The 20,278-nt window shown below is 38.6% G+C and overlaps 1 protein-coding gene across 2 annotated transcripts in view; it reads left to right on the top strand.

Annotated features, from left to right (window-relative positions):
- SWAP70 (switching B cell complex subunit SWAP70) overlaps nt 1-20,278 on the top strand; it is a 77,061-nt gene that overhangs the window by 47,547 nt on the left and 9,236 nt on the right. For both annotated transcript variants that reach the window (XM_079104291.1, XM_079104292.1), the window contains 6 exons: nt 45-272; nt 2,649-2,795; nt 4,336-4,444; nt 6,481-6,662; nt 11,518-11,625; nt 12,914-13,080. In XM_079104291.1, coding sequence (XP_078960417.1) covers nt 45-272; nt 2,649-2,795; nt 4,336-4,444; nt 6,481-6,662; nt 11,518-11,625; nt 12,914-13,080 — 941 coding nt within the window. The remainder of the gene's footprint in view (nt 1-44; nt 273-2,648; nt 2,796-4,335; nt 4,445-6,480; nt 6,663-11,517; nt 11,626-12,913; nt 13,081-20,278) is intronic.

Raw genomic sequence — 20,278 nt, 5'->3', positions numbered from 1 at the left:
CTTTTAAAGTAGGAAATAATTAAAAAAATTTTTTCTTTATACAGATTGAATACCTGCTTAAGAAACTTACAGAAGCTATGGGAGGAGGCTGGCAACAAGAACAATTTGAACATTATAAAATCAACTTTGATGATAATAAAGATGGCCTTTCTGCGTGGGAACTTATTGAGCTTATTGGAAATGGACAGTTTAGTAAAGGCATGGATCGACAGACAGTATCTATGGCAATTAATGAAGTGTTTAATGAGCTTATATTAGATGTGTTAAAACAGGTAAGAGTCCTATAACATGAGTATTTTTCCTCATCTTTAGAATTTGACATGTTTGAAATAGTTTTTTTTTTTTTTTTTTTCTGCGAAGATGGTAGCTCTTTTTAAAAAATTAAGCTCTTTTTAAAAAATTTTATGGTGCTAGAGATTGAATGCAGGGCTGCTCTACCACTGAGCTACATTCCTAGCACTTTGAAAAAATTTTTTTTTTTTTTTAAATTTTGAGGCAGGGTCTCACAGTGTTACCAGGCTAACCTCAAACTTGTGATCCTCCTGCTTCAACCTTCTGAGTAGCAGAGATTATAGGCATATACTGTGTGCCTGACCAATTATACATTTAAACTTAAGATTTAGAACAAGAGTAATGCTCTTATTTTTTCAGTCTTTTATTAGGCTTTCATGTTGTTGTTTTTTCTTTTTTCTTTTTTTCCCAGTGCTGGTGATCAGACCTAATGCACTGTGCATTCTAGGCAAGCACTCTTTCAATGAGTTACACCCCTAGCCCTAGGTTTTCATTTTAAAATAATTACTGGTACAGTTTTGAAATATGGTTAAGAATTGAGAAGCTACTGTTTGAAAGGATCTATTTATATAATTATATTTCTCATATCCTGTGCACCCCTACACCCATTGATCTGAAATGGCATTTTGTTCAGTGAGAAAGTAATTATCTGTAGAACATGGGGTACCATGTGATCTCTTTCATGCAGCATGTGATGTATGTGTGTAGAGTTGTCTGAAAGGATGTTCACCAAAACATTCACAGTGATTGCCTCCAGAAAGTGTGATTTTTTAAAAAATCTTATTTTCTTTTTTATTCCTTTTCTTTATTTTTCTTTCTACATAATTTTATATTATTTTTAAAAACTAGAAGAATACTCTTACTTTTAGAAAATGATACCTCCATAAAACAGAGTTGCATTTTTTCTTATTCTGCTCTTTGTTTTCTCCAAACCTAGTCTAGCATCTGATATACACATGGGAAGCTTAATGCTTTTTAAATAGAATTTGTATACATTTTGGTGGACCTTTCAAACTTACTTCATTTTTTTTTTTTTTTTTATTTTAAACAAATGGGATACATGTTGTTTCTCTGTTTGTACATGGCGTAAAGGCATACCATTTGTGTAATCATAAATTTACATACAGTAATGTTGTTTGATTCATTCTGTTATTTTTTCCCTTCCCCCCACCCCTCCCACCCCCTAACTGATTGTTTATTTTTTTGTTTTGCTTCTTTATTTGTTCAGTAGGTGATATTGTCGTCTTTGCCTTTTTTTTTTTTTCCCTGAGGGGGAGTGTATCAGTAAACATCAATTAATGCTTAATTTGTTTAGGTTTTGGTGCTACAAAGAGGTATGAGACAAGATCTCTAAAGACTTAAAGGCCCATTAAGATGGCAGAATATAGGACTATTGATGAATTGTATTATGAGATATTAAGAAACTGAAGAAGTTATATGATCAGAATTTAGTATAATAATCCAATGAAATTTGCAGCCAAGTTAATATCATGTTTAGTGATGTGTACAGCCTATCACCACCTGTAGATTTAATATTAAAAATTTCATTGATTTTTGTACAACCCCAAAAGACTTTAGTAACTACAATATGTGATTTTGTTAAAGTAAAAAATTTGAATTACACACTTTTGAGGCTGATATATGGAAAGGAAGTACAGGACTTAGAGTGTGAGCTCAGAAGTAGTATCCTAACTCCCGATCCAATTCTTTTCTGCTTGTCCAGAGCAGAGTTCATTTTCCTGTGTAGTGAGAGATCAGGTGCAAAGATAGGTTGATATAAGAGGGTGAAATCCTCTAGTATTGATTGAAAAGGTAGACCTGGCCAAGGTGATACCCTCTGATGTTTTAATTGGTTGAAACTTTAGGAAGAATCATTGTTAGAGGGTCTTGTTTTCTTTCTGAAATAGAATAGTGTAATGAATGTCCATATGCCTGTCACCCAACCCCCACAATACATGGATAATCCTACTCCATCTACTTTTGTGCCTCTTCTGTTGTTTTTTTCTTAAAGCAAATTCCAGACAGTTCATTTTTTTCTGTAAATATTTCACTAGCTATCTCAAAAGTCAAGGAATTTAAAAAATTCACAATGTTTTAACATCAAGAGTTCTAAAGTCTGGTATCTGTATATCACTTTGTGGGGGTTGTCTCTGAAATGTTTGGAATTACAAGCAAACTTTTATCTGCATGTGCTTGCATGAATTTGGGTGTAATGCTCCTGGCCTGCACAGATTCTCAAAGGGCAAGTACCATTGACATTTATGTATTCAGATAATGATAGAAAAGTCTGCTAAGAAAAAAATACCAGCTTTTGTACATAAAAGACAAGCATTTACATCAGATTTAATCTTTTATAGGGTTACATGATGAAAAAAGGCCATAGACGGAAAAACTGGACTGAACGTTGGTTTGTACTAAAACCCAACATAATTTCTTATTATGTGAGTGAGGATCTGAAAGATAAAAAAGGAGACATTCTCTTGGATGAAAACTGCTGTGTAGAGGTAACTCTGTTGCTACTTCTTTGCATGATTACTTGGTGCTGCCCCCTGCTGTCAAAGTAGTTTCTCTCTATCCCCCCCTTTCAGGCTATTGAGCCTGAAAATAATAAATTTACTTTTTTTTTTTTTTTTTGCGGTGCTGGGGATTGAACCCAGGGCCCTGTGCTTGCAAGGCAAGCACTTTACCAACTGAGCTATCTCGCCAGCCCAATAAATTTACATTTTTAAAACAATATAGGCATACAATCACCATGGTTTCTGAAACAAATATTAAAGGTAACTTAAAAAGTTTTTCTGATATGAATGTTTTGTATCTTATACTTTTGAACAAAGTATAGAGATTCAATCTTTGTATGTTTAAGGAATCATTTATTAAATAAAATGAAGTTGTAAAAAAGACAAGCAAAAAAGCATGACAGTGTTTGAAAATATGAATATACTGAAAGATCTGGGACATTTTGAATATACTAAGGAAAAGAGGATTGAGCAATTTTTTTTGGGGGGGGTGCTGGGGATCGAACCCAGGGCCTTGTGCTTACAAGGCAAGCACTCTACCGACTGAGCTATCTCCCCAGCCCTGAAGATTGAGCATTATATTTGAAAAATTTGAATTTCAAGACACTTCATTCACAACTACTAAATTCTGTAAAGAAGTGAAATCCTAGCTGGTGCAGTAGTGTACACCTGTAATCCTGGTGACTCAGGAGACTGAGGCAGGAGGATCATGAGTTCAGAGCCAACCTCAGCAACTTAGAGAGGCTCTGAGCAACTTAATGAAACCCTGTCTCAAAAAAAAAAAAAAAAAAAAAGGGCTGGGGATATGTGACTTGGTGGTAAGTGCCCCTGAGTTCAGTCAATCCCAGGTACTAAGGAAAAGGGGCAGGCAAATCCTCAATAACATAAATTTTGAGTTTTTAATTTGTATTATGTCTGTATTTGTTGAAGAACATGTAGAATGTAGCTGTCACTCATGGTGCATTTTGATGAATGAAATGGTATAAATATATTATGCTCATATAGGACTGCAGTGCCCACAAAGGGGGCTGCTTAGATTCAACTGAAGAGAATCACAAGATTGCTGTAGGCTTTGCCATCCTACTCATAAGAATATAGGAAAGAAACCACAAGTTGCCAGCAGCAACATCCTGGGTGCTAGGAGAGGAAGCCGTAGCAGACATGGGTAGGAATCACCCTGACATGGAAGCCTTCTATGTCATAGGAATCAGTACTTATAATGATCCCATGCGTGTACCTTCCAGGGTTCCTACAGGGTGGGATATTCTTGGATACAGAAGTTGCTGTGCTTCCAAAGTATGGCATCTCAGCATCCCCATCAGGTGTTTGTAGTTCTCCAGGCAGACATGTTATACCAGTCAGTGTTATTGTTACCGTAAGTAATGCAACCTAGAGAGTAGCATTAGTAAATTAGTAGTTTGCATTTATAGATATTTTCCACTGACATTGAGTTTCAGTCAGATTTATGTAAATGTTTTATATACTTAAGAATAACATTTTAAAGAACTAGTTATGCTTTCTGTTTTAGTCTCTGCCTGACAAAGATGGAAAGAAATGCCTCTTTCTAATAAAATGTTTTGATAAGACCTTTGAAATCAGTGCTTCAGATAAGAAAAAGAAACAAGAGTGGATTCAGGGTAAGGCAATTTTTATTATATGCCATAATAAATTAGAACTGACTTTTGAATCTCATGAATGATGCTAAAGCAATGTTTCCTTATTGTTTAGTAGTTATATCTACATGTGACATAATAACTGAAAGGAAAACAAGATGAGTTCTCAATTTTTCGTCAATTTGTGTAATGAACTTGGGGGGAAATTGTATATAGGAAATTTTAGATTTTATTTATTGTTTAAAGTCCATGGAGTTTCCCCTTTTAGGACTATGAAGAATTTTAAAATGACTGTCTTGTTGAATTTTTGGTCATAGGTGTTAAAAAAAAAGTGGAATTAATGCAGTCACTTTTAAATACTTCAAGTGATTTTTCAGGTCAGTTATTAATTTCCATAAGAATAATAATCTTAAGAACATAAACTTTACAATTAATTACTTTTAAATTGAAAGTATTATATCATTCAGAATTAGTGAAGAACTATATGTGAGATTTTATTTTAAACCTGAAAGGGGATTCCAAATAGTCTTTTTTAAAATATTTTTAAAATTGTCAATGGACTTTATTTTATTTATTTTTATGTGTTGCTGAGAATAGAACCCAGTGCCTCACACATGCTAGGCAAGTGCTCTACCACTGAGCCACAACTCCAGCCTGTCCAAGTAGTCTTGAACATAAATAAAACTATACTGCATATGAATCTGAGTCTTCTTTCCTGGGTTATGATTTGAATGATTAATTCTATAGCTGCTTTCTTCTCTGGAATGGGGATAATATAGTCCCTACTGCTCAGGGTTGTTGTGAGGATTAAAAGTTAGAGGACAGATAAACTTTGAACATTTTCAAAATGACATTCTTACAGAACTTTTTGTGATAGATTGCAAATAATCCTGTCCGTTCACTGGGAAGTGGTTGAACAAATTATGATCTCATTACACAGTGGAGCACGTATGTAGTACTCACCTTATAGTACTTCATGTACATTTCTGCGTGTGCAGTACTGGGAATTGAGCTCAGGGCCTTGAATATGCTAGGCAGGTGCTCCAGTTGTATGCCCCACTGTTGTAGATATCTGAGGTAACTTATACAAATAAATTAAGTGAAAACACCGAAGCTCAAAGAGTGTGTTGTGTCACCATTTGTGTCAAAAGAAAGGAGACTATGTACATATTCCGTTTGCTTAAAATATCTCAGGAAAAATGCACAAGAAACTGTTAGTATTTGTTGCTAATGGGGCAGGAAACCCAGTGCTTAGGGGATAGGAGTAAGTAGAAGACTTTTCTAAAATGTCCTTTAATGTGTTTTGATTTCGAGCAATGTGTATTAGTTAGTCAGGAAATGAAATTTAAGTAATTAAAAATACCAGGAAAAAAAATCAAGTTTATATGAAAATTAGATGATTTATATAAAGGATATGCATATTATATGTGCATGCATCTTACATGATATTCTTTACATTCATTATGTAATTTTTTTTTTTTTCCTGTGCTGGGTATTGAGCTTACAACCTCATGCACACTAAGCAAGCCCTCTGCCACTGAGCCACATCCCCAGCCCTGAATTTTCAATAAATATCAGCTAATGTGATCTGTTATCTCAGGGAAGGGAGTTATCTCAGGGAGATGGTTTCATGAGGGACAGACTAAATACAGCTGGCTACAAATCTGATATCAGGAACTTTGACTCTCTGCCCTTACTATGCCTTATTCTTATTTAGCTTTTGGAGAAGTAGAGAGAAGGGAGGTGAAAGTGTTGTCAGAAGTTCTTAAAATGTGTGCAGTGTAGTATTACTGAATTAAGTGTTTCTGTAAGTACGGGTGTATCATCATGCACTTCGGGAGTTGGAAGAGACTTGAAAGATTATCTCTCTCATTTTATGATCTTATTTTGGAGATGGGGAAGCTGATGCTTCAAGAGACTAGATGTTTGCTCATGGTCATGACGCTGCTCACTGGCAAAATCAGTATCCACACTGGTATTCTTCCTGCTGTGTCATTTGTATGGTAGACATGTGAAGAATAAAGTTTATTTCCCATTTTTTTCTCCACTATGTTTTATAGCCATTCATTCTACTATCCACCTCTTGAAGCTGGGCAGCCCTCCACCACATAAAGAAGCCCGCCAGCGTCGAAAAGAACTTCGAAAGAAGCTACTGGCCGAGCAGGAGGAGCTGGAGCGGCAGATGAAGGAGCTCCAGGCCGCCAATGAAAGCAAGCAGCAGGAACTGGAGACTGTGAGGAAGGTGTGTGTGGGCTCAGGGCTGGAGGGGCACTCTTCACTTCAGTGCAGAAGCCACAGCTGCCTTACTTACTTTGGTTCCACCAACACTAGGCTAATGCAATTTTCAGGAGAGGTTTTTGGTAAACTGTGTTCTCAAATGTACCCAGACTACTTGTGAGATTCTCTGGTTTTCCTAGTCTTAAAAATATGCGTATCACAGGTCAGCAAAAACATCTCATTGACTAAGAAGGTGCATTTATAAGAATAATGAGCACATTTTAATTTTGTCAGAGAAAGATAGGAAATTTCACCCTTTTGGGAACATGAGAGCTGTTTTGGGGTGATCAGTGTAGGATTTTCCCCCTGTAGCTCCCATGTGCATTTATGAGTGTCCCCAAAGACCCTTAATGTACAGTGAGGTTTTTATACTATTTGAAGTCAGAGTTACAGTCTCGTCAGTCAGCTTCTCCTTCCATCAAGGCTGGGTGGTCAAGTACCATAGGGTGTATGGGATGGTTAGCATTCACAGGGAAACATTGTTCCCTGGTCACAGGTGGCAGTGAGTCCCCCATTGTGTGGCATGGTCTTTATTTGGGATACCTCAGGATTGATCCTGTCTAACCACAAGCTTAAAGATGCTTTCATGCCCTCCTGTGCAATACCTTTGCCCTGGGATATGGGGGTAACTCATAGTTTAAGGCCCCACAATGTTTGTGGGCTTCTCCTTTTAAAACCCATGGAAATGCCACACTGTTTGCTGAACCTAGTAGACCCATGAATATTTTTTAAAAATACAATTATAATCTTAGGTATAAGATTATTAAGATTATTAAGATTAGGTGTAAGATCACTATGTGATCATACAGTCTTAGAAACAGCCATTACTAGGCAGCCCAGAGACTTTACAAAAGCAGCTCATTGATTACTCTTCTCCCCAAATCACTCTTGCATCTTACCTCTTTCTGCTGCAAAACATTTTCCTTATCAAATCCCTTGAGAGGCTAGGCTGAGCACCTGCAGTGTGGGCTCACTCTTTCCTCCCTTCTGTGCATGTATCAGAAATGAATGTTATGAGGGTAGAGGACAGGTAGGAAGCTGGGGTGTGATTCCCTTACACTTCATTAAATTTATGAAGTAGGCCATACCTGAACAGGAAAGCATAAAATATGTATTATATGTTATACAATTAATACCAGTGAAACTACTACCAAGGTTAGGATAGAATATAGCCAATTTTTAAATTTTGTTCTCTTTAGAGATAAGTGACAGAAGAGTGTATTTTGAAATACATACATAGAGTATAACTTATTCTAATTAGGATTTTCCAATATTTTAAAGCTCTTTTTTCCCTTTTTTTTAAAAAAAAATTTACAAATAGTTAAGATTCACAATCTTTTTATTATTTTGTGATTTTTTTTTTTTTTTTTGCGGTGCTAGGGATTGAACTCAAGCCTTGTGCTTGACAGGCAAGCACTCTGTGAACTGAGCTATATCTCCAACCTTGTTTTGTGACTTTTAACATGTGCTTGGATTTTTGTAATAGCCATGGACAGAATATAGAACAATTGTAATACCCCCCAAAATTCCCTTGTGCTTCTCCTTTGTATTTAGACCTTCCCTTTACCTCTAAACCCTGGAAATCACTTATCTGTTTCTAAAAAAAGTACATACTAACCTCAGTGTTCTGCATTTAGTTTCACTGAATGTATTTTTGAGATCTGTCTATATCAGTGTTAAGAGAGCTTCCTTATTCTTTTTAATGACTGCCTGATATTCTGTCATATAGCTCTCCAGTATTCCATTGCATGATTGTGTCATTACTTATTTAATCAATCCCTCATTGATGAACATTTGGGGTGTTTTAATCTTTGAATAGACAGTGCTGTAGGGAATTATATAGTGAACCTGTGCCACTTTGTACATGTTCATACATTTTCTAGTATCCCTGTAAAATAATTCTCAGAAGTGGAATTTCTGGGCCAGAACTATGAAATCCAGGCTGAGGGAACACCTGCCATCCTGAATGTTGCTGTTGACTCCACAGAAGAAAAAGTATTCTAGGGTTTGGCAGTTAAGGGCTCCTGCCTAGAGGTGTCACATTTCACTCCTATTTACAATACTTTAGCCAGAACTAGTCATGTGTTTCTAATGAGAAGTCAACTTTCAAGTTTACTGAAGTTCCTTGTGTGTGTGGTGAATAATTTTTCTTCCACTGCCTTCAAGATTCTCTTCTTTGTGCTTGTCTTTTAACAGTTTGCTATGATGTTTGTGACTGTGGATCTCTGTTTGGTTTTTTTTGTGGTGCTGGGGATCGAACCCTGGGCCCTGTGCTTGCAAGGCAAGCACTTTACCAACTGAGCTATACTCAGTTTGTAGGCTAATGTCCATCAAATTTGAGAAATTTTCAGTCATTTCTTCAAATAGTTTTTCTACTCCTTTCTCCTCTTCCTGATACTTTTACTATGCGGATGTTGGCATTCATGATGATGCCCCACGTTTCTCTTAAGACTGTTCATTTTTTTCTTCATTCTTTTTCTGTTCTGATTGTGTAATTTCTGTGGATCTCTTTTTCAGGGAGTCTTCTTTTTTTTTTTAAATTTATTTTTATTGTAAACAAATGGGATACATCTTGTTTCTTTGTGCATGAAGTAGAGGCATACCATTTGTGTAATAATACATTTACATAGGGTAATGGTGTTTGATTCATTCTGTTATTTCCCCCCCACCCCTCCCACCCCTCTTTTCCCTCTATACTATCCCTCCTTCCTTCATTCCCCCCCCCCCCCATTATGGGAGTCTTTTTATAGCTCAAATATACTATGGAGTGAATTTTTCATTTCAGTTATTGTACTTTTCAAGTCTACAATCTCTGTTGGTTCTTTTTTTTAAATTTTTTGTTTTAATTATAGGTGGATGCAATACATTTATTTATTTGTTTTTTTAATGTGGTGCTGAGGATCAAACCCAGTGTGTCACACATGCAAGGCAAGTGCTCCACCACTGAGCCACAACCCCAGCCCTATTTGTTTCTTTTTGTAATTTCTTTCTCCTCATTGATATTTTCTGTTTAATAGGATATCGTCATTCCTTCCATTACGTCTTTGAGCATTGTTTCCTGTGTTTCTTTGGACAAATTTATAATAACTGCTTTCAGTTCTTTGGGCAGATGTTCATCCGGGTCTCTTTTAAAGGCAGTTTCTAATTCCTGTTCTTTTTGTTGTTGTTGTTACTGTTTTTTCCCTCATAATTTTTTATAGAAAAATGGACATTTAGAAAACATACTGTATCAACTCTGGATATTGATTCTAACACTCCCCATCTTAGGCCTTATTGTTGTTTGCTCATTTACTTGTTTAGTGATTTGGCTGGACTGTTTCCTGGACTGTTTTCTGACAGTGTGAAGCCTCTGTGCTCCTCAGAGGCACAGCCTTAGGCATGCACATAGTCACCCTGGGATGACCCGGATTTTAGCCAGGCTCTCTTTAAATGTCTCTTTCTCTATTCTCTCTGCTAAACCGTTCACCTCTGTTAGTATCACACCAAAGTATTAAGTTTCAGTATTTCTTGATGATTGCTCTATGTTTTCCATGATACCCTGGAGCCCCATGGTGTGATATCATTTAAATTCAGGCCTTCATGTAGTCAAGGCCAGTCCTTAAGACTTGTTCCTGTCACATGAAGGCTCTGCCTGGCTGTCTCTTCCCCTGGTTTTCTCTGTCAGGCTTTTGGCTGGTCTGTAGTTTACTTGGGTGATCTTGTAGAGCCACCAGCCTCCTCTTAATACTTTACCACCAAACTCTCCATTGTTTTCAAGTGTCCTTAGGCTTATTCTTCTTCACACTTTCAAATAAAGTCGCTTCTTTTGGGGAGAGCAGCCAAACCTGCCTTTCTCCCTGGACAAAACTTCGGTGCAGCATTCTAGAATTTGTGGAGACAGCAATCGGTATACTTTGCTTGGAGTGGTGCTCCTGCTTTATGAGCCTGTCATTTGGTGAAGGAGGTGGCCTTTGGCCTTTGTTCCTTGCCTCTCCCTTTGTGAAGCTTCTGCCCCATAAGTGAGTTGGGACAAGGGTGATCAGATCTAGTCCTCTCAGCCTGCTCACCCTGTGAATAGGGGCTGAGGGAACGATCTCTCAGCTATGCTTGCCTGGAGTACAGTTTCTGCAGCATAGAGTTAGGGAAGGTGAGGAATACTGGCTCTCACGCCTCATAGGGAGTTGGTGCACTCCTGGGCTGTGAGCTGAGGGGAGAAGGAGCCTTCATTTTTGGTTTCATCTGCCAAGAGTGGATCTTCCTTCTCACTGATGTTGTTGGGGAGATAGGAATGTGTTGTGCCTCAACAGCCATAGACTCACTGTTCTTACTGAGATTTGATAGATTTTCTTTTTCTGTTTTTTGTTTTGTGGTGCCAGAGGGCCTTGCGCATGCTAAGCAAGTACTACTCTGCCAATGAGCTGCATTCCCAGCCCTTAGTAGATTTTTTTAGATAAATGTTCTCCATTCTTTTATGTCTTTAGGATAATTTCCAGAGACTAAATGGTTGTTTTTTGGGGGGGGTGGGAGTGGCAGGGGGTGGGGGTTACTGGGGATTGAACTCAGGAGCACTCAAGCACTGTGCCACATCCCCAGCCCTATTTTGTATTTTATTTAGAGACAGGGTCTCACTGAGTTGCTTAGTGCCTCACTTTTGCTGAGGCTGGTTTTGAACTCACAATCCTCCTGCTTCAGCCTCCCAAGCCACTAGGATTACAGACATAAGTCACCATGCCTGGCTTTATTCTATTTTTATTGAATGCTTGGCTTCATAAGTGTGGCCTTTTCTCTCATACGTACTTCCACTTTAACAATTCCACTTTTCTGGGTTTTTAATTCGGTAGAAACTGGAGGAAGCAGCATCTCGTGCAGCAGAAGAGGAAAAGAAACGCCTGCAAACTCAAGTGGAGCTACAGACCAGGTTCAGCACAGAGCTGGAGCGTGAGAAGCTGGTGAGGACCACATGGCTAGGGAGAACTGTGGCCTGAGCTCACAGGGCTGGCCTGGTTGGGGGAAGGTGAGGCCTGGCAGGCTGGAGTAAGGCCATATTACTGCTACTGACATGCAGTGATTACTGGGGAAGTTATGTGTTCATTCATTCATTAGTCCTTTATTGAGCACCTCCTCTGTACCAGGCACTGTGCCAAAGATGTAAAGGGGAAAGATATGAACACTGTTTTTAAGACCTGCTAAGCAGAAATTTATGGTGGGGATCTGAAATTGCAAGAGCATCTGCATTTTGATGTGCTGCTCTTGGCAGCTTTGATTCATCTTAAAGGCCCCAAAGGGTCTGGGTTGCTCCAGGTCATCAGCTGGTTAAGTGGTCCATAGGTCTTCTTATGCTGAGCCATGCTGTGTGGGAAAGTGCCAAGCCCAGTGCCTTGATGTGCTCATGACCTATCCTATAGTCACTTAAAAGAGCACATTTGTGTTGAGAGGAAAGCACATAGGGCAGGCTTGTAACTGGGAGGCAATGGTACATTCACAGTCTGGAGGCCCAGCCTACTTTCCTCTCTGTTCCTTCTCACTGAGCTATAGTTTTCTCTTAAATGTAGGGGTGGGTTATCATATGATCTTTCCTGGCTATTACGAGACAAAGGGAACTAATGCTAGTGAAAATATTTTATAAACTGAAGAAACATCTGCTAATGTGTGATATTACCTTTAGGATGATCTTTAAGGCAGAGATCAAAACTTTTACCCAGAAGTGGGGAAACCATGCACTTGTTAAAACACTGACTTTACTGCTCGAGTTCTCTCCGGCTGAAGGTGTTCTAGGGAGGGTAGAAGAGGTGTGACAGTGGGCAAGTCACAGGAGGAGTCTCCTGCAGACCAAGCTTCTTTTCTCCCTGTTTTTTTACATGCACCTTGCTCTGAATGGACAAAGGTTCATTCATTCCTTTCAGTAAAGACTATTAGTAAAGAAGTTGTGGCTGGAAGACAGAAAGGAACTTAAAGAAAAATTATATGGGGAAACACCTTGTTTTGACTTGAATCAAAAGGTGGAGTGGAAAGAGCAGGAACATAGGGTTTGGGTTGTACTTTGTTTCCTTGGAGTCTTTTACAACTGGAATTGGATGTTGGGCTGTCATTTCTTTCACATTAATTCAAGAACTGAAGGCCAGGGCCCACTATACTCACCAGGCGACTGCTCCCAGGATAGAGGTGGGATGGGAGACTTTCCCCAGGGGAGAAGTCAACCTGCATTTCAGCATGACCATGACCCTTTTATACCTTCAGATCAGACAGCAGATGGAAGAACAGGTTGCCCAAAAGTCCTCTGAACTGGAACAGTATCTTCAGCGAGTACGGGAACTGGAAGACATGTACCTAAAGCTGCAGGAGGCTCTTGAGGATGAGAGGCAGGCCCGGCAAGATGAAGAGATGGTGCGGAAACTTCAGGCCAGGTGCCAGATCAGTTTGCAGTCTTTGCCTTTGCATTCTTGGCTTGGACTGATGGTTTCTGCTTGTGTCAGCTAACACTGGTGGAAAGGGAAGAGGCTTTCAGCCCTGGCAGTGACTGAGCTTATGTGTTATCTGGGCTGTAGAGACTCTGGAGGCTTGGCCTGCAAAGGTGTTTCTCTTCATTCTAGGGCGCTGAAACCCTTGCTTGGGAAACTAAGAAAGACCTTGCATCTTTTTTTTTTTTTTTTTTTTACTTTTACAGATTGCATTTTGATTCATTGTATACAAATGGGGTACAACTTTTCATTTCTATGGTTGTACACAATGTAGATTCACACCATTCATGTAATCATACATATATATAGGGTAATACTGTCTATTTCATTCTATCTTTCCATCCCCCACCCTCTCCCACCTCATTTTCTTCTAAACCACCCAAAGTTCCTTCATTCTTCTCTCCCCGCCCCCTTCCCTTGTTATGTATTGTTATCCACTTGTCAGAGAAAACTTTGGACTTTTGGTTTTGGGCTTGGACTATTTCACTTAGCATATTCTCCAACTTCATCCATTTACCAGCAAATGCCATAATTTTATTCTACTTTATGACTGAGTAATATTCCATTGTGTATATATACCACAGTTTCTTTATCCATTCATCAGTTGAAGGACTTTTTGGTTAGTTCCATCACCTAGCTATTGTGAATTGAGCTGCTATGAACATTGATGTGGCTGTATCACTGTAGTGTGCTGATTTTAAGTCCTTCGGGTATTAACCGTGGAGTGGGATAACTGGGTCAAATGGTGGGTCCATTCCAAGTTTTCTGAGGAATCTCCATACTTCTTTCCAGAGTGGCAGCACCAATTAACAACTCTACCAGCAGTGTATGAGTGTGCCTTTTCCCCCACTTCCACACCAGTACTTATTATTGCTTGTGTTCTTGATAATAGCCATTCTAATTAGAGTTAGATGAAATCTTAGGGTGGTTTTAATTTGCATTTCTCTAATTATCAGGAGTGATGAGCACTTTTTCATATATTTGTTGATCACCAGTATATCTTCTGTGAAGTGTCTGCCCAGTTCTTTAGCCCATTTATTGATTGGGTTCTTTGTATTTTTTATGTAAAGTTTTTAAAGTTCTTTTTAAACTTTGGAGATTAGTGCTGTGTCTGAAGTGTGTGTGGAAAAGATTTTCTCCCACTCTGTAGACTCTTATTGATTGTTTCCTGTGCAGAGAAAACACTTTTAGTTTGAATCTATCCCACTTATAGATTCTTGCTTTTAGTTCTTGAGCTATGGGAATCTTGTTAAGGAAGTCTGATCCTAAGCCAACATGATAGAGATTCAGGCCTACTTTTTCTTCTATTTGGTGAAGGGTCTCAGGTCTAATTCCTAGATCCTTGATCCATTTTGAGTTGAGTTTTGCACAGGGTGAGAGATAGGGGTTTAATTTCATTTTACTGCATATGGATTTCCAGTTTTCCAGCACCATTTGTTGAAGAAGCTATCTTTTCTCCATTGTAAGTTTTTGGCACCTTTGTCTAGTATGAGATAACTGTACTTATGTGGGTATGTCTCCATGTCTTCTATCCTGTACTATTGATCTACTGTCAGTTTGGTGCCAGGACCATGCTGTTTTTGATACTGTTGCTCTATAGTAGAGTTTAAGGTCTGGTATAGTGATACCTCCTGCATCACTCTTCCTGCCCAGAATTGCTTTGGCTATTGTGGGTCTTTTGTTCTTCCAGAGGAATTTCATGATTGCTTTTTATGTTTCTATGAGAAATGTCATAGGGATTTTAATTGGAATTGTGTTAAATCTGTATAGCGCCTTTGGAAGTATGGCCATTTCGATAATATTAATTCTACCTGTCCAAGAACATGGGAGATCTTTCTACCTTCTAAGGTCTTCCTCAATTTCTTTCTTCAGTGTTTTGTAGTTTTCATTGTAGAGATGTTTTACCTCTTTGGTTAGATCCATTCCCAAGTATTTTATTTTTTTTTTTTTTTGAGGCTATTGCAAATGGAGTTGTTTTCCTCATTTCCCTTTCAGCTGTTTCATCACTTACATATAAAAGTACTTTAGATTTATGTGTGTTGATTTTATAACCTGCTGTTTTGCTGAATTCATTGATGAGGTCTAGAAGTTTTCTGGAGGAGTTTTTTGGATCCTCTAAATAGAGAATCATGTCATCAGCAAATAGTGACAGTTTATGTTCCTCTTTTCCTATTCATATTCCTTTAATTTCTTTGGTTTGTCTAATTGCTCAGGCTAATATTTCCAGTATGATGTTGAATAGAAGTGATGAAAGAGGGCATCCCTGTCTTGTTCCCATTTTTAAAGGGAATGGTTTCAGTTTTTCTCCATTAAGAATGATGTTGGCCATGGGCTTAGCATAAATAGCCTTTACAATGTTCAGGTATGTTCCTACTGTCCCTATTTTTTCTAGTGTTTTGAGCACGAAGGGGTGTTGTATTTTGTCGAACGCTTTTTCTGCGTCAGTTGATATAACCATATGATTCTTATCCTTAAGTCTATTGGCATGATGGATTATGTTTATTGATTTATGGATATTAAACCAACCTTGCATCCTGGGATGAACCCCACTTGATCGTGGTGCACTATCTTCTTAATATGTTTTTGGATACGGTTTGCCAGTATTTTGTTAAGGATCTTTGCATCTATATTCATCAAGGATATTGGTCTACTTTTCTTTCCTTGATGTGTCTTTTCCTGGTTTGGGTATGAGGGTGATAATAGCTTCATAGAATTTGTGTGGTAGGGTATCCTCCTTTTCTATTTCCTGGAATACTTTGAGAAGTATTGGAATGAGTTCTTCTTTAAAGGTCTTGTAGAACTCGGCTGAGAATCTGTCTGGTCCTGGGCTTTTCTTGGATGGTAGATTTTTTAATGGCTTCTTCTATTTCATTGCTTGATATTGATCTGTTTAAATTGTGTATGTCCTCCTGGTTCAGTTTGGAAGGAGCATATATGTCTCTAGAAATTTGTCAATGTCTTCAGTACTTTCTATTTTGTTTGAATACAGATTTTCAAAGTAGCTTCTCATTATGTTCTGTATCTCAGTGGTGTCTGTTGTGATATTTCCTTTTTCATCATGAATTTTAGTAATTTGAGTTTTCTCTCTCCTCTTTGTTAGTGTGGCTAAGGGTTTGTCGTTTTTGTTTACTTTTTCAAAGAACCAACTTTTTGTTTTGCCAATTTTTTGAATTGTTTCTTTTGTTTCAATTTCACTGATTTCAGCTCTGATTTTAATTATTTCCTGTCTTCTACTACTTTTGCTGTTATTCTGTTCTTCTTTTTCTAGGGCTTTGAGCTGTAATGTTAGGTCATTTAGTTGTTGACTTTTCATTCTTTTCTTAAATGCGCTCCATGCAATGAATTTCCCTCTTAGTACCGCTTTCATAGTGTCCCAGAGATTTTGATATGTTGTATCATCGTTCTCATTGATCTCTTAGAATTTTTTTATCTCCTCCTTGATGTTTTCTGTTATCCATGTTTCCTGTTATCCATGTTTCATTCAATAGCATATTATTTAGTCTCCAGGTGTTGGAGTAGTTTCTGTTTTTTATTGTTATTGATTTCTACTCTTAATCCATTATGATCTGATAGTACACAAGGCAGTCTCTCTATTTTTTTGCATTTCCTAAGGGCTGCTTTGTGGCATAACATATGGTCTATTTTCAAGAAGGTTCCAGGTGCTGCTGAGCAGAAAGTGAATCTGCTCGTTGATGGATGGAATATTCTATATATGTCTATTAAGTGTAGGTTATTGATTGTGTTATTGAGTTCTATGGTTTCTTTGGTTGGTTTTTGTTTGGAAGATCTATCTAGTGATGACAGTGGTGAGTTAAAGTCACCCAGAATTATTGTGTTGTGGTCTATGTGATTCCTGAAATTGAGAAGGATTTGTTTGATGTACAGGGATGCACCATTGTTTGGGGCATACATATTTACTATTGTTATGTCTTCCTGATTTATGGTTCCCTTAAACAGTATGAAATGTCCTTCTTTATCCCTTTTGACTAACTTTCGCTTGAAGTCCACCTTATCTGATACGAGGATGGAAACCCTCGCTTTTTTACTGAGTCCCTGTGCGTGGTAGTTTTTTTCCCATCCTTTCACCTTTAGTCTGTGGATGTCTTTTTCTATGAGATAAGTCTCTTGCAGGCAGCATATTGTTGGGTCTTTCTTTTTAATCCATTCTGCCAGTCTATGTCTTTTGATTGATGAGTTTAGGCCATTAATGTTCAGGGTTATTATTGAGATATGATTTGTATTCCCAGTCATTTGGCTTATTTTTAGTTTTTAAGTTGGCTTGGTTTCTCATTTGAGTGGTTTTCTCTAAGGTAGTTCCTCCCTTTGCTGACCTACATTTTTTTCATTTCCTCCTCATGGAATATTTTGTTGAGAACAATCTGTAGTGCAGGCTTTCTATTTGTAAATTCTTTTAACTTTTGTTTATCATGGAAGGATTTTATTTCATCTTCAAATCTGAAGGTTAGTTTTGCTGGGTATAGGATTCTTGATTGGCAACCATGTTCTTTCAGAGCTTGAAATATGTTGTTCCAGACCCTTCCAGCTTTTAGAGGCTGGGTTGAGAAGTCTGCTACTATCCGTATTGGTCTCCCCCTATATGTAATCTGCTGCTTTTCTCTCAGGGCCTTCAAAATCCTATCTTTATTTTGAATGTTAGGCATTTTCATTATAATGTGCCTTGGTGTGGATCTGTTGAGATTCTGTGCATTTGGTGTTCTGTAAGCCTCTTGTATTTGATTTTCCATTTCATTCTTCAGGTTTGGGAAATTTTCTGATATTATTTCATTGAATAGGTTGTTCATTCCTTTAGTTTGTATCTCTGTGCCTTCCTCAATCCCAATAATTCTTAAATTTGGTCTTTTCATGATGTCCCATAGTTCTTGGAGATTCTGTTCATGATTTCTTATCATCGTCTCTGTTTGGGCAACTTTATTTTCAAGGTTAAATATTTTGTCTTCATTGTCTGAGGTTCTGTCTTCCAAGTGATCTAGTCTTTTGGTGATGCTTTCCATTGAGTTTTTTATTTGGTTTATTGTTTCCTTCATTTCAAGAATTTCCGTTTGGTTTTTTTTGAGAATCTCTATCTCTTTGTTGAAATGATCTTTTGCTTTTTGCAGTTGCTCTTTCAGCTTATTGGTATTATTCATTGCCTGCATTTGCTCTCTTATCTCATCCTTTGCTTCGTGAATCATCTTAATCACGTATAATCTGAAGTCCTTTTCTGACATTTCTTCTGCCATACTGTCATTGGATTCTATTAATATAGAATCTAAATTTGTTTGGATCATTTTCTTCCCTTGTTTTTTCATGTTGTTCATGTATCTTCCCATCTAGCAGTGCAGATCTGGGGTATTGCAGATTTCCCCCTATAGGCTTATAGTGGCCCTATAGGTTTCCAAAACCTGTTCTTTAATGGGAGATCAATATTAGCAGTGTCCAATTCAGACACTATGCAATCCTAGACCAAACAGCCCCTATGAGGACAATAACAAAATTGTCATAATAAACAGCATGAGTTCAAATATTATCTTTAGTAAAACGAACAGATTTTGCAATAAGGTCTGCAGTTTCTAATGTAGGACAAAGAGGATGCAGAGGGATGTAGAATGTGGCTGTTAATGGGACAAGAAAAGAATATACAGAAGTTCTAGATAATAGAAAGGGTGAGAGTGTAATCAAAAGAAATTGGATGTTAGCATGCAAAAAAGGGAGAAAGACTCTGACGGAACAGATAAACAAAAGGAAAAGAGAGCAAGAAAAGTAAAGAAATAAAAACTTAAAATTTTTCAATAAGGAGAAAAAAGAAAATCTACAGTATAACAGTCACATAGTAATGAAACCTCCCAGTGTTCAGTAGCCTGATGCATGAGAGGTACCTGACAATGAGCTTCAAGTCTCCAGCAGGCGTCTCAGGATGGGTTTTGCCCCACCCAAAGATAGGAGTTAGGCTTCCAGGATTATCTAAGATGGCCGCTCTGGCTTCGAAATGTGTTGGCAAATGGGAAGTTGCAGCTCAGGGTGTGGACGTGGTCGGCTGGAGGTCCCGAGGAGGGGTGCGGTTGGTCAGGCAGGGGTCCTGTAGTTCAGGTGTGTTTGGTGTGGTTGCTGGATCCTGGAGCCCCGGTGCAGTCTGGGGGACGGTGATAGGGCGCAGTCAGTTGGTCTGGGGGTCCTGGCGGCAGGGAGCAGTCAGTCCATGTGAGGGTCCCAGAGGCAGGGAGTGATCGTTCGGGCTGAGGGCTCCTGGAGACGGGGCTCAGTCAGTCTGGCCAGGGGTCCTATGGGGCCTGGCCTGTTGTCGCAAAATGGCGGCAGCCACATGTAATCAAACCTGCAGGTACTATAACAGTGAGCTTCCAGGCAACAGCAGGCAGCTGGTGCTCCACTGGCGGTCAGAGATCAGTTTGCTGACTGTTTTTGGGCGTCGGGAGGTGAACCTCGTGCGTTGGGTGATGGATAGGTGTAAGGCAGGCGATGGACAGGTGAGAGGCAGACAAATGGCGGATGATAGGCGCCTGACAGTGAGCAATCTGCACTCAAAAAAGGTGTCCATATGCTGGCAGACTGCAGGTGGTCACAGCAGACAAATGGGGTAAACAGCAGGGGATCGATAAGCAGCAAAAACTGCTTTACCAAGAAACAGATATCATCTGCTGGAAACCCAAGTTATGGATCGAGAAGATCATACTCTGGAATATCCATGAACCCAGGTCAGCTTGCTGAGAAGTTGACTTGTTCATGTTGCAGACAAAAGACAGCCCTTAATTTGGGGACAGGGTGGGGGCTTAGGCCAGAATTACAGTCACAATTTAGAGTACATGTGCGGTTTCCATTTGGTCATTCAGGATTTGACCATTCTTTAATAAGTAATACTTGAAATCTAGTTTTTAAAGTTTTTGAAAGTAGATTTTCTTTTCCTTAGAGCTCCCCACCCTTCTTTTATACCAGGGATTGAACCCTAGGAGCAGTCTACCACTGATCTACATTTCTAGCCCTTTTTGTTTTTTAAAAATAATTTGTGACACACTCCCAGCAAGTGGCCCAGACTTGCTTCTAACTTTTGATTCTTCTGCTTCAGCCTTCTGAGTTGTTGGGATTACAGGCATGCACCATTATACCACTGTGACCAGCTCCTCAGAGTTGT

This window comes from Sciurus vulgaris (assembly GCF_902686455.1).
Source record: "Sciurus vulgaris genome assembly, chromosome: 11".
Taxonomy (NCBI): Eukaryota; Metazoa; Chordata; class Mammalia; order Rodentia; family Sciuridae; genus Sciurus; species Sciurus vulgaris.
The sequence above is the reverse complement of the archived record's forward strand: the minus strand, read 5'-3'. Positions and strand labels throughout refer to the sequence as shown.